Source organism: Quercus robur, chromosome 9 (assembly GCF_932294415.1).
Source record: "Quercus robur chromosome 9, dhQueRobu3.1, whole genome shotgun sequence".
Lineage (NCBI taxonomy): Eukaryota > Viridiplantae > Streptophyta > Magnoliopsida > Fagales > Fagaceae > Quercus > Quercus robur.
Genome location: NC_065542.1, coordinates 638,796 through 650,163, shown reverse-complemented (window position 1 = coordinate 650,163; position 11,368 = coordinate 638,796). Strand labels below are relative to the sequence as shown.

The window sequence follows — 11,368 nt, the reverse complement described above, 5'->3', positions numbered from 1 at the left end:
TTAGCTAAAAGTGGAAAATTTCAAATTTCAAAGCTTGAAATTTAGCTCAATTGCTTTTTATTTTATTTATTTTTAGGTTAATACAAATATGATTGGAGGGGTTATTTTTGTTGTTTTTATAAATCACTGTGAAGAGTAAAAAGTTAAAATCTTTAAAGTTTAGTCGGCAAATACAACTAAAAACCTATTTGACCAATTAAAGCATTTCACAAAAATAGATATAAAATTCATTACTGTAATCTAGTGTAATATGGAATGTTCTTAAGTAGCCCAAAAAAAAAAAAATCATTACAAAATTAAAAAGAATTATAATATTGACATAAAAAATAAATAAAGAGTATGCTAGTTTTCACTAAAATTATTTAATTTAATTACTTGTTTATACTTAATACTCTCACTCTGTGTATATATATAGCTCCTGCTTTTCCAGCCTACATATCAAAAACACAATCTTACCTATTTCTCTTTATTTCACAACATAATCACTTTTGCACTTGCATCAAACATCAATTTTCATGCTACTTATTTCCTCTCCTTTTTTTTTTTCCTTGATTTTAAATCCACACACCAAAATTTTGTATTATACGCATTAGGAATTGGAAAAGGGATTGAAATCTCTAAGATCTCACATCCCAATTCATGAAAATTCTCATGAGTCATGTACATAATTCATAAGCCCCACATATTTGCTACATTAAAAAGAGACAAAATCCTCTTAGTATTTGAGTACTCCACTTATCAAAACTTTTGATTACTATAACATGAAAATAATAATAATAATTAGTAGACAGTTTTATATTCAATGTTTTTTTTTTTTTTTTAAATGAGCATAGCTAATTTTTATTGTAATGATTCACTTATTGATGTAAATTAAGTCCAAATGGGTGTTTCTGAAAAGCAATAAAAACAAAATGTAAAAACTGTTTTCCAAAAGAATTCAAAATTCAATAGGAAGCCGTTACAGAAGAAAGCGAAAAGAAAAAATAGTATAGATGTAAACGCCAAAGGTGAAGAAGAAAGAGAGAGATGTAAACGCCAAAGGTGAAGAAGAAAGAGAGAACCACCGAGGATGCCCAAACCACAAGCGAAGCCAACTCGGAGAATCCCCTTAAGCTACGTCGTTTTGTCGTATCTATGATCGCGAAATTTCTCCTAATAAAGAATTGGGTTTCCTAGTTGTTTTTGTCGTTGACAATCCCAATACCCAAACAAAAAAAGGTGAGCCTCAAAACCCAGGTGATTTCTATTTGAATCTCTCTCTATTTGTGTCTATTCTTATTTTAATCAATCTGGGTTTGTTTTATTTTTGAATTTCATATCTGGGTTTTGGTCAGAATTTGTGTTAGATCTAGAACTGGTTTGATTTCTGTGCTCAAAGCTTTCAACTTTAGCTTCATTTTGATCACTCAGATATATATTTCTCTATCTTTTTATTTGTATAGGTTGTGTTTTAATCTAATATATGCATGTGTATTAAGTTGTTTGGAATGTGTTATATTTGGGTTTGTGTTTGGTTGCTGAGAAAGCTGTGGAATTTAAGAGGAAAATGAGATTGTTATAGTGTCATGATGTTGTTTGGTGTTTTGGTTTCTGAGAATAACAAAATGATCAGCTTGATTAGTAAGCCAAGTGATTGGGTGGATTATGTTAGATTCGAAAAAATCTTGAATTTGATGTTCCTGTAATGGGTTCAGTGGCACAATATTTCTTAGGAACTAAGCGTGGTTTTGCTTGAATAATAATATGGTCTTACTAAGTGTTTATGTATATATGTCGCTGGATTGTTCAAAATGTGGAAGTATTATTGATCCTAAAGAAAAAAAAGGAAGATAATTGTGCTAGTGTTTGAGTTTTTTAGAGGTATTTGGCAGATTTTCCAATTCAAATTCTCTTTTTGTTTATTTCAATGGTACCCTTTAGGAATTACAGTTGTTGTACTTGGATCGGAGCTTCATTTATAAGCAAAAATAGATTATTTATGTTTTTTTTTTTTTTTCCTGTGAGTGTAGACTAAAGAAGTTCTCTGAATTTTGTAATGCAGGATATCTCCTTTTCTCTTTAATTGTTCAATGGTCAGGATTGGATCAGATTGATGAGCAATGCAGAGATCACGTAGAGCTCTTCTGCAAAGAAGAGCTTTGGAGGATACTATAAGTGGAAGAAGTCACTTGTATAAGGTTTCTCTTTCTTTGGTATTTGTTTTGTGGGGGCTTGTCTTCCTTCTTAGCTTATGGATCAGTCACGGCCATGACCATAGAGGTAAGCTTTTTAGACTAAATTTTCTTTGTACACTATTGTTGAATCCCCTTATAAATTGTTGTTGAGAGCTCTAAAGAATATGCCGAGTGCTGAGCTGTTGTGCATTTTTTTAAATAAATAATGGCTATGTGGAATGTCATGTTAGATGAAATATGGGTGGTGCTTCAGTGGGTTTGCTATACTGCTTTCTGGTTATGATGGGATTCCATGCCTTTGCTTAGCGTAAGTGCATATTATCATAGTTGGCAATCTATGCGTTTCCTTTCTTGCTCCTGCATATCTGTAATCCATCATTTTGAACTGAATAGCCTCCCTTTGATTACTATAACATGAAATATTGGCCTGATTTCCATATTGCAGTGCTTAAGCAGGCCTTTACCCCACTTCTGTGATTTCATATTACATAACCCCACCAACCCCCCCCCCCCCCCCTCCCCAAAAAAAAGTTACTAATAAGCTGGGTTGTGGTGCACTAAAACAGGCTGAATTCCCTGCTTGCATGAGCGCGGATTGGGGGAACCTGAATAAAAATCAATTATATCTTAACTATATGCTCCAATTTATAGTATGACAATGTCAACAGAAAGTCTGACGCTATCAGCAGAACATTTTCTTTTATTCTATTTTTCAGAAAATGCAATTAACAACTAATTATAACCTTAAGAACACAATCAAAAATTAATATTTAAGGGCTAATTTGACATTGGTTATGGTAATATTCTAGTGGAGTACTATTCTGATCCATGACTTACAACCTTAAAAAAAAAACCCAAAATTTGGAAATTATTATTATTATTTTATTGCTATGTTATTTAGGTGGGCTTAGGAGGTCTTAAATCTACATCACCCTTTACATTGTTCTTCTAATGGGAAGATGTGCCATTTGTGCTAGAGCTCATTGGCAAATCAAATTAATGTAAAGGAGCAAAAGGCAAAAAATTCTTTGGTGGCTACTAATAACTCAGATGGTGCAGATGCAGTGCCACTTTCAATTATATCAGAAGAATTGAGCTAACCTTATCTCCGTTCTTCCTCTATTAATTCCTTAATTTTATACCTGTTGCCAGACATAGCATCAACTCCAATTGTCTTATTCTTTGTTGATTTATCGGGTTTCAAACCATAATTTTATTAGTCTCTTCCTAAATCTAACCTCCGTGCTTGTATGTCTGATGGAACTATTCTATTATTGGTATTCCATGTAGATCTTCTATAGAACCTATATTTATTTGTTAATTTAGTTATGTGCTGAAAGTATCTCTTAGCTACACTACATCCTGGTCAGGTACACTATTTTTAACGATTTTTGTATATTGTGTTTGAAATTTTTTTGTTTTTGTTTTTGTTTTTATATGAATTTTATAATATATGTATAATGTAATGTGTTTTGTATAAAGATATATACATGTGAGTATATATGTGTATGTGTGGAATTTTAATGTGAATGTCTTTCCTTGCTAATTTACCTTCTTGTCTTTCCATTTACTTGGGTGAATATTTGGTGAACTCATCTTTAGTCTTGTTCTTCACAATGCTTCTTTTTTTTTTGGAATGTACTTAATGCATAACTTGTTCTTATTGGCTGCTCTCTTCCTTTCTTTGAACTTAGATGAATCTGCACTACTTTCGGTTGGCATATCAACTTGGGATGAAGCTAAGGTAGAACATAATGAACCCTCAGATACTGTAGATAATTATCCACAGGAAGAAACCGATTCTCTGTATTCTTCTGAGTCTTTGTCCACAAATGGTGCTGAAACGAGAGGTTTGGGTAGTGAATTAGTTGCTAATGAAGGAAGCACAAATGATGTTCCAACTATTGGAGAGCAACTTGAGGTTGAGAATTCCAGTTCCACTCTGAAATCTGAAGGTGATGCTCCAAAGACTGGTCGCCTGTCTCATAGTGTTCCACTTGGTCTTGATGAATTCAAGAGCAGGGCTTTTAGTTCCATAAGTAAATCTGGAACTGGTCAGGCTGGAAGCATCGTACGCAGAGTGGAGCCCGGGGGTGCTGAGTACAATTATGCTTCAGCATCAAAGGGAGCAAAGGTCTTGGCTTTTAACAAGGAAGCCAAGGGTGCCCCTAATATCTTAGGTAGAGATAAGGACAAGTACTTACGAAATCCATGTTCTGCGGAAGAGAAGTTTGTTGCTATAGAGCTTTCGGAAGAAACATTAGTAGATACAATTGAAATAGCTAATTTTGAGCACCACTCTTCTAATTTAAAAGATTTTGAGTTGCTTGGAAGTTTGGTTTATCCAACAGATGAATGGGTCAAGCTTGGGAATTTCACTGCTTTGAATGTAAAGCATGCACAAAGTTTTGTTCTTCAGGAGCCAAAATGGGTAAGATACCTAAAGTTGAATCTTTTGAGCCATTATGGTTCGGAATTCTACTGCACACTGAGTTTTGTTGAAGTTTATGGTGTGGATGCTGTTGAAAAAATGATAGCAGATTTGATATCTGCTCAAGATAAAAAACTGTTTGTTCCAGAAGAAGGCACTGGTGACCAGAAAGAAATTCCTTCCCAGCCGGAGCTCACTGACAGTGCTGATATTGATCAAAATATCATACACACAGAATCAAAATATGCACATGAAACTGTAAATAGTGTGCCTGATCCAGTTGAGGAAATGCGTCACCACCAAGTTGGCAGGATGCCTGGGGACACAGTTCTCAAGATATTGATGCAGAAAGTGCGTTCACTGGATTTAAATTTGTCTGTTTTAGAGCGATTTTTAGACGAGCTGAATTCCAGATATGGCAATATTTTCAAAGAAATCAACAAAGATATTGGAGAGAAAGATATTATTATAGAGAAGATGAGAGAAGACATAAAGAATCTTCTTGACAGTCAAGAGGCCATTGTATGTGATACTTACCTTTTAGAAATCTTGGTGGTTGTATTATTTTTGTTTGATATAAATGTCAAGATCAGTTTAGTATCATCATTATATGCAGTTAAGTTTGTATGGTTGATTTCCTTTGCAGGGTAAGGATGTTGATGATCTTATTTCTTGGAGATCCCTTGTTTCGTTGCAGTTGGATACTTTACTCAGGGACAATGTTGTTCTGAGGTAGAATTTATTTCTTATGTCATACACTTCCACAGCTTTTGTTGTTTTTGTTCTTCATAACTATTAGTTTATTACAGTATGAGATTAGGATTAAGAAATTTTTAATGAAAGTATTTTTAAGCATACAAAGTTATAATAATCTTCTTATTTAATGTCAGTACATAGATGTGTTGGGCATCTAGTATACTACCTGCATATTTGATGGCTTCTCTTTTCTAATAAAATTTATTACTCATTAAAAAAAAAGCTCATTATTTAATAATCTCTTTCTGTTTCTTTTTGTGGTTTTCTCTGGGTCTTTTTTTTTCCTTTTTTTTTTTGGGAAGGAGAAAGAGAATATGGGGGGGGGAGAGGGGGAGTGGGGGAGGGATTGAATCAAAACAAAATATGCAACATAGTTGAATAAGGAAAACATAGTGATAATAGGGCATAGCAACTTTCTGATTAGCATTATGGCTTTTACCTACTCTGGTGCAAGCTGGGATGTTCCTTTTGTGTGGGTGGGACCGCCTCCCGTTTCCTGGATGCAATTTTGCCTACTAGTGAACTAGAAGTAAGAATACCTAGATTGAATTCTGGATCAGAAATGAAATGCCCTGTGGGTTTGTCAGCATCTCTGTTAGGGGAGAGGTGATTAGAGTCAAAATTGGGATGGAACATTTGAGTTGTCAAAAGGAGTAATAAAATTTAGTAGATTTATAGACAAGACAAAAATGTTCACACGTCTTTGCTTATGTTTTATTCATTTTTACAGTTGAATCTTCACCTTTCCATTTATTTCAATATCCTCTCTTAGTTTCTTAATACTGACTTGTGGTGTGTATATATATATATACCTACACACGATGATATTGTTGCTTAGCCATCATTAAAAAAATATTTTTTTAGTTTTTGTCTAGTTGGTTCTTGCTAGTGGGCAGCTTCTTTTGGTGTTTGGGTTTATGAAAGTTCTAATAATTGCCCATCATTTGCAGATCTCAAGTTGATAAGGTCCGGGAGAATCAGCTTTCCATGGAGAATAAGAGTATCATAGTATTTTTTGTATGTTTAATTTTTTCATTTTTAGCTCTTGTAAGGTTATTCCTAGGTTTGGCGATGAGTGTTTTTATGTCATTGAGTGTTCATAGAACAAAAATGTCGGGGAAATTTTGTCAGATGAACTCTTCCTGGCTAATCTTACTATTGAGCTGTAGCACTATAATTTTCATACTATCAATATAAGTAATATACATATCTTTGAGTTATTCAGCTTTCTTTTACTAGTGTTCATGTAAGTGCCACTTTATGTGCGTCCTGGGACAAGTTACGCTATATTCTTTGACGGGAGTAATATTGCCAGTATCTCATAGATCAGGCTAAGATGTTGCTGGTGCAGGCTATTTGTTGTGTGGGATTTAATTAGCGAATTTGTTTAATTCAAATGAATTACTGCTCAAAATGGTTAGGCTTGTTAATGGAAAAGCGTATGATGCTAGTGGTGCTCTCTGTTATATGTTATGTGTCACCAATATTATATGTTTCTCGATTAGGAAGGAAAGAATTGTGTTTTGTTCCTGCAATCTAACCAAATCTCTTATCAGTTTAATTTGGCCTCAGCATTGTGGGTAATAATGGCTACGAATTGTGGTTTATCAAACTTGGAGGGTTTTTTTTTTTTTTTTTCTTTGATGAGGAAGAAGAAGAAAACTTTGAGGTTTATACTTTTTCCAAACAATATAATCATAGAAATATAAGTCATGAACATGATTTTTATTTTTTTTAGAGGCTACTTTCTTATGATTTGATTTTTAAAATTATTTAGCCAAATCTTTATATATATATATATATATATATATATATATACCTGCGTGCAAGCACTGACTTAAAACAAAACAAAACAAAAAAATGGAAAAAGTTTACTTTTAAATTAGTTTGGAGGAAAATTACTCTAATCCACCACGTCGCAATTGATAAATTCATCTATATTTACTTTTTATCACACAACTTTTTTTTTTTTTAGAAACAAACTAATTGCTAAAAATACACACACACACACATAACCTATTTATTGAGTTATATAACTTGTTTAAATAATATGCATGCATAATTATATGAGTTGCCGCATATTGGATTAGAAAATTCTTTCAAATCGGTTTGAAGGAAAACTTTGTTCAAACGATATAATCATAGAAATATAAACATGAAAACAAACATAAATATGAACATACACATTAACATAAAATAAACGAATATACACAAATAATGAGATTTAACTTTTACAAGTATCATATTTTTGTTTTAAACATATATGATACAAATCAAATATTAAAATGGAAAACTAAATAAAAATATTGATATCATTATAATTTTATTCACCAACATAATAAAATAAAATAAAATATTCTTGGTTTTTCTATCTCTTTGATTGGATTTGTGAAAACAACTATCAGAGAAACTTTTTGATAAATTGGGCATAATTATTTAATATTATTAATATATAGATCATTAGAAATAAGAATCATCTAAAGTTATTTCTTTGTTAAAAAAAAAAAAATCAATATCACTGTTATTAATATATTGATCATTATCACTGTGTCTTAATTTTTCCATCCATGCATTCCAACATCTTTTGTAATGATTATTTTTTTGAAGAAACTAATAAACTTTATGTCGTTGGTTATAGAAGCAACAATTGCTGACAGCATCTTTCGGAAAAGGGCTAGTCTGATTTTCTTTATATTCTATGTTGAAAGATCTTTATAGATGGTGTTTGCTGTTGTACAATCATCATCGAATATTATGGGGAAAATTCTTATTATAATTTTTGAGAAGAATTAAGAATTTTTTGACATTGATGGAACAACTGTTTGCAATATTATTGGGAAATTTTTTTCAAAAAACTTATAAGTGCAATGAAAAATCTTATAGTTAAAAATATTTTGGTGCAAAAAATGGATTATTGATAACTGAATTTTTTTTTCAAAGTTTTGAATCTTATGGTTTAATTTATAAATTTATTTGGCAGAATATTTATAAAAAAATAATTAATGAATCAAAACAAATATAAACATGAAAAAATAAACAAAATAATAATAAGCGTAAACATAAACAATAACATAACATTAACATAAACAAACAAGTATATATATATATATATATACAATAATAGATTTTTTTTTTTTTACAAATATAACTTTGATGTTGTATATAATAATAATAATAATAATAATAATAATAATAATAATAAAAAGTGTGGGGTCCAGTAATCGGCGGGCCAGGCCCGTTTGCTGATGAAGGGTCCAAAGGCCCAAGCCTAAAAAGGTCATGGCCAGAGTTCAAGAATAGTGTGGCCCAATTGGCCCGGAGAAGCAGCCGAGGACAGTGCAGTCCTCGGCTGACCCAAGAAAAAGGGCAGAAAGGTAAAGGGGCGATCTCGAAGGGGAAATCTAAAATATCTAAGAGAGGCTTCCTTTGCCACCTTCCCCATGCATATCTCTGCACCTAACAGAGCCTTATCCATTAACTTTATCAACAACTCTCAATGACTTAGGTCTAAGACTGATGGGACAAGTATCAGTCTCAGAAGGGGTCGACCCTACACGTGGACGAAGGAAATTGAACGCATGCGAGTATAAAAGAAAAAATATGTAACCTAAAAGGGGGGCTCCTCCAATCCCACGAAAAGGAAAAAGGGTTTCAGAGGCAAATATACTGGAACCATGCATAAATATCTTAACCAAAACACAGCCGGGAAAACATGGCTTAGCCTTTCGATCCCACTCTCTACAAATGATATTGTATGGGCCCATTTACGTGCGAACCCAACTCAACTGCGGTTTAACGTAAATCGTGTGCCTACAAAAAGCATTTTGAATTTTTATTGATATAATAGGCCAGTTTTAATTTCTATCATGTGTACTTTTTAAAAGAGAATATTATCGACTCATTGTTTCATAATTTTTTGAGAGAGAGAGAGATCACCACCAATCGCCAAACCACTAAAAAAGCCACTAACAAATATTTTGTTTTCAATTTTCATATTTGGGCTGGCCCATGTCTTATTATCTAGTCTCTATTAGAGTAGACACATAAAGAGAACATAATAAGTTGAGAAACTTTGTCTTTACACTACATGCCTAGCACTCGAGGAAAGAAGAAAAGTTCTCTCTTTATAGAGGCGCACAGCTACGGTTGTCTCTTGACAAGGAAAGTCCACTCTCTCGGGAAACTAATCATGTGATCATTAAGGTGGAAATTAAAGAGATCTCAAAATCAAGAGTTACTAGGATATTAATTTCAGACATGGCAATAAGGTGGGTTGAGTCGGGTCAATCGGATTTGCGGATTCAACGGATTGTGTCAAAATAGTTCATTTTTAAATGGGTCAATCAGGTTACGGTTTGGGTCAGATTGACCCGCATTTTCAACAAAAAAAAATTTCTAATTTACAAAAACAAATCAATGGCAACCTTTTTAGAGAGAATAAATAAGATTAATTAATGAAATGAATTGCACTTAATGCCACTTGTTGATATCCTTCCAATTCTGACAATTTTAAACATAACTAAAATTTTTTATAGTCATGAATTCATAATGAAAAATGTCTTCAATGTTAATAACTCACTGCCAATATGCATGTAATTACAAATTTACAACTTCAAAAAGAGATAGATCTTAAGGAGCACCAAAAAATATATATTTTAAGTTTACACCACTAATAATATCATTCCCAAAAAAAAAAAAAAAATACTACATGTCATGGACCATGTCAAGTTATTAGCACATGTTCTAACGTGCGTGACTGAGTATCTGCGAGTGTTGTGTGTTAGCTGGTTAGTGGTTTGTAGACTACAACTACAAGAGCACACAATTTTGTTTTGTCACATATTTTTTTAGTTTTTTCAAATTCTCAAAAAACAAATAACCTTAAGTTTTGTCGTTAGTCTTAAGTCAATCACTCAGAAAGTGGTGTACGCGTTACTGTGTTAGTAGTGTTAGTGTACTACTGTGAAGTGTCTGGTCAAAGCAAATGAGAATCGGTAGAATTGCCTTTTTATTATTATTATTATTAATAAATAGGTTGTCTGTAAACATGCTATCTATTGGCTCCGGCCTGACATGCTTTGTGCTTTATGCACCTAGCATTCAAGACGTAGTTGTCTAAATATTTTTTAGTAATTTTTTAACAGGTCAAGTCACGGATTATCTGAGTCAGGTTAGATTGATTCACAAAAAATTGAATCGCGTCACAGGTTAACCCATTTTTGTTTCGGGTTAAAAAAGGGGATTGGGTCAGGTATTTTTTAGGTCGAATCAAGTCAGCAAATTCTGACTTCTTTTGTCATGTCTAGTTAATTTTGTTTTAAAATTTACTACATTGAGGTAAGTTTTCTTAGGAACCTAATCTGAATACACGTGATCTGTATAAGACATAAATTTGTACTAGGTAAAATTTCAGATCTTACTATAAGGTCCATATTGGGTTGGATTCAGATTTTCTAGATTTCTTAGGCTACTCTACCAAATAAATTTCATAAATCTTAATCATTTTTTAATAATTGAATAGTCTAAATTTTTCCATATTAGCATTCCACTAACAATAATCTTAATTGTTTTGTTTACACTATTATTTTATTATTTTAAGAGTATTGTTAGTAGAATGCTAATATAGCAGAATCTAGACTCTTAAGAAATCTATTAATAGAGTATCCTAAGAAATCTCGAAGATCTGAATTCGATCGGGTCACCACATATCTCCTTTTTCGTTGTTAAATATATTCCACAAATTTGTACTTAGGTAGAATTTCGGGCCATATTCAAAGACCAAAAAGAAGATGTTACAATATGTTCCAACTCAACTCTTGCATAAGAAAAAAAAAAAGATTTATTAAAAAGAAAAGAATGTGCAACTCAGCTGCTCTTTTCTTAATTTTTTGGTGTTGTTTTTGGATTAATTGGTCTTGCAATTTTATTTTTATTAAAAAAAAATTAGTTAAACCATACTTGAGAATTGAGATATAACTTTTTTTCAGAATATTTTGACAAAAAACCA

General features: G+C 32.3%; 1 protein-coding gene across 2 annotated transcripts; it reads left to right on the top strand.

Annotated features, from left to right (window-relative positions):
* Positions 1-448: 448 nt before the first annotated feature.
* LOC126698430 (SUN domain-containing protein 4) lies at positions 449-6,581 on the top strand. 2 transcript variants are annotated; one of them, XM_050395643.1, is made up of 6 exons: positions 449-1,007; positions 1,042-1,218; positions 2,042-2,259; positions 3,869-5,127; positions 5,252-5,337; positions 6,312-6,581. In XM_050395643.1, the coding sequence occupies exons 3-6, from the start codon at positions 2,100-2,102 to the stop codon at positions 6,556-6,558; spliced, it is 1,752 nt and encodes a 583-aa protein (XP_050251600.1). In that variant the 5' UTR covers positions 449-1,007; positions 1,042-1,218; positions 2,042-2,099; the 3' UTR covers positions 6,559-6,581. The 2 variants fall into 2 exon arrangements, with proteins under 2 accessions (XP_050251600.1, XP_050251601.1); XM_050395644.1 differs by lacking the exons at positions 449-1,007; positions 1,042-1,218 and adding an exon at positions 1,285-1,357.
* The last annotated feature ends 4,787 nt before the right edge of the window (positions 6,582-11,368 follow it).

Excerpts from the sequence above, each read along its gene's own strand:
- LOC126698430 (XM_050395643.1), top strand. The coding sequence starts at position 2,100 with ATGCAGAGATCACGTAGAGCTCTTCTGCAAAGAAGAGCTTTGGAGGAT. Across the intron at positions 2,260-3,868 it reads TCACGGCCATGACCATAGAG|ATGAATCTGCACTACTTTCG; the intron begins GTAAGCTTTTTA and ends CTTTGAACTTAG. Across the intron at positions 5,338-6,311 it reads AGGGACAATGTTGTTCTGAG|ATCTCAAGTTGATAAGGTCC; the intron begins GTAGAATTTATT and ends CATCATTTGCAG.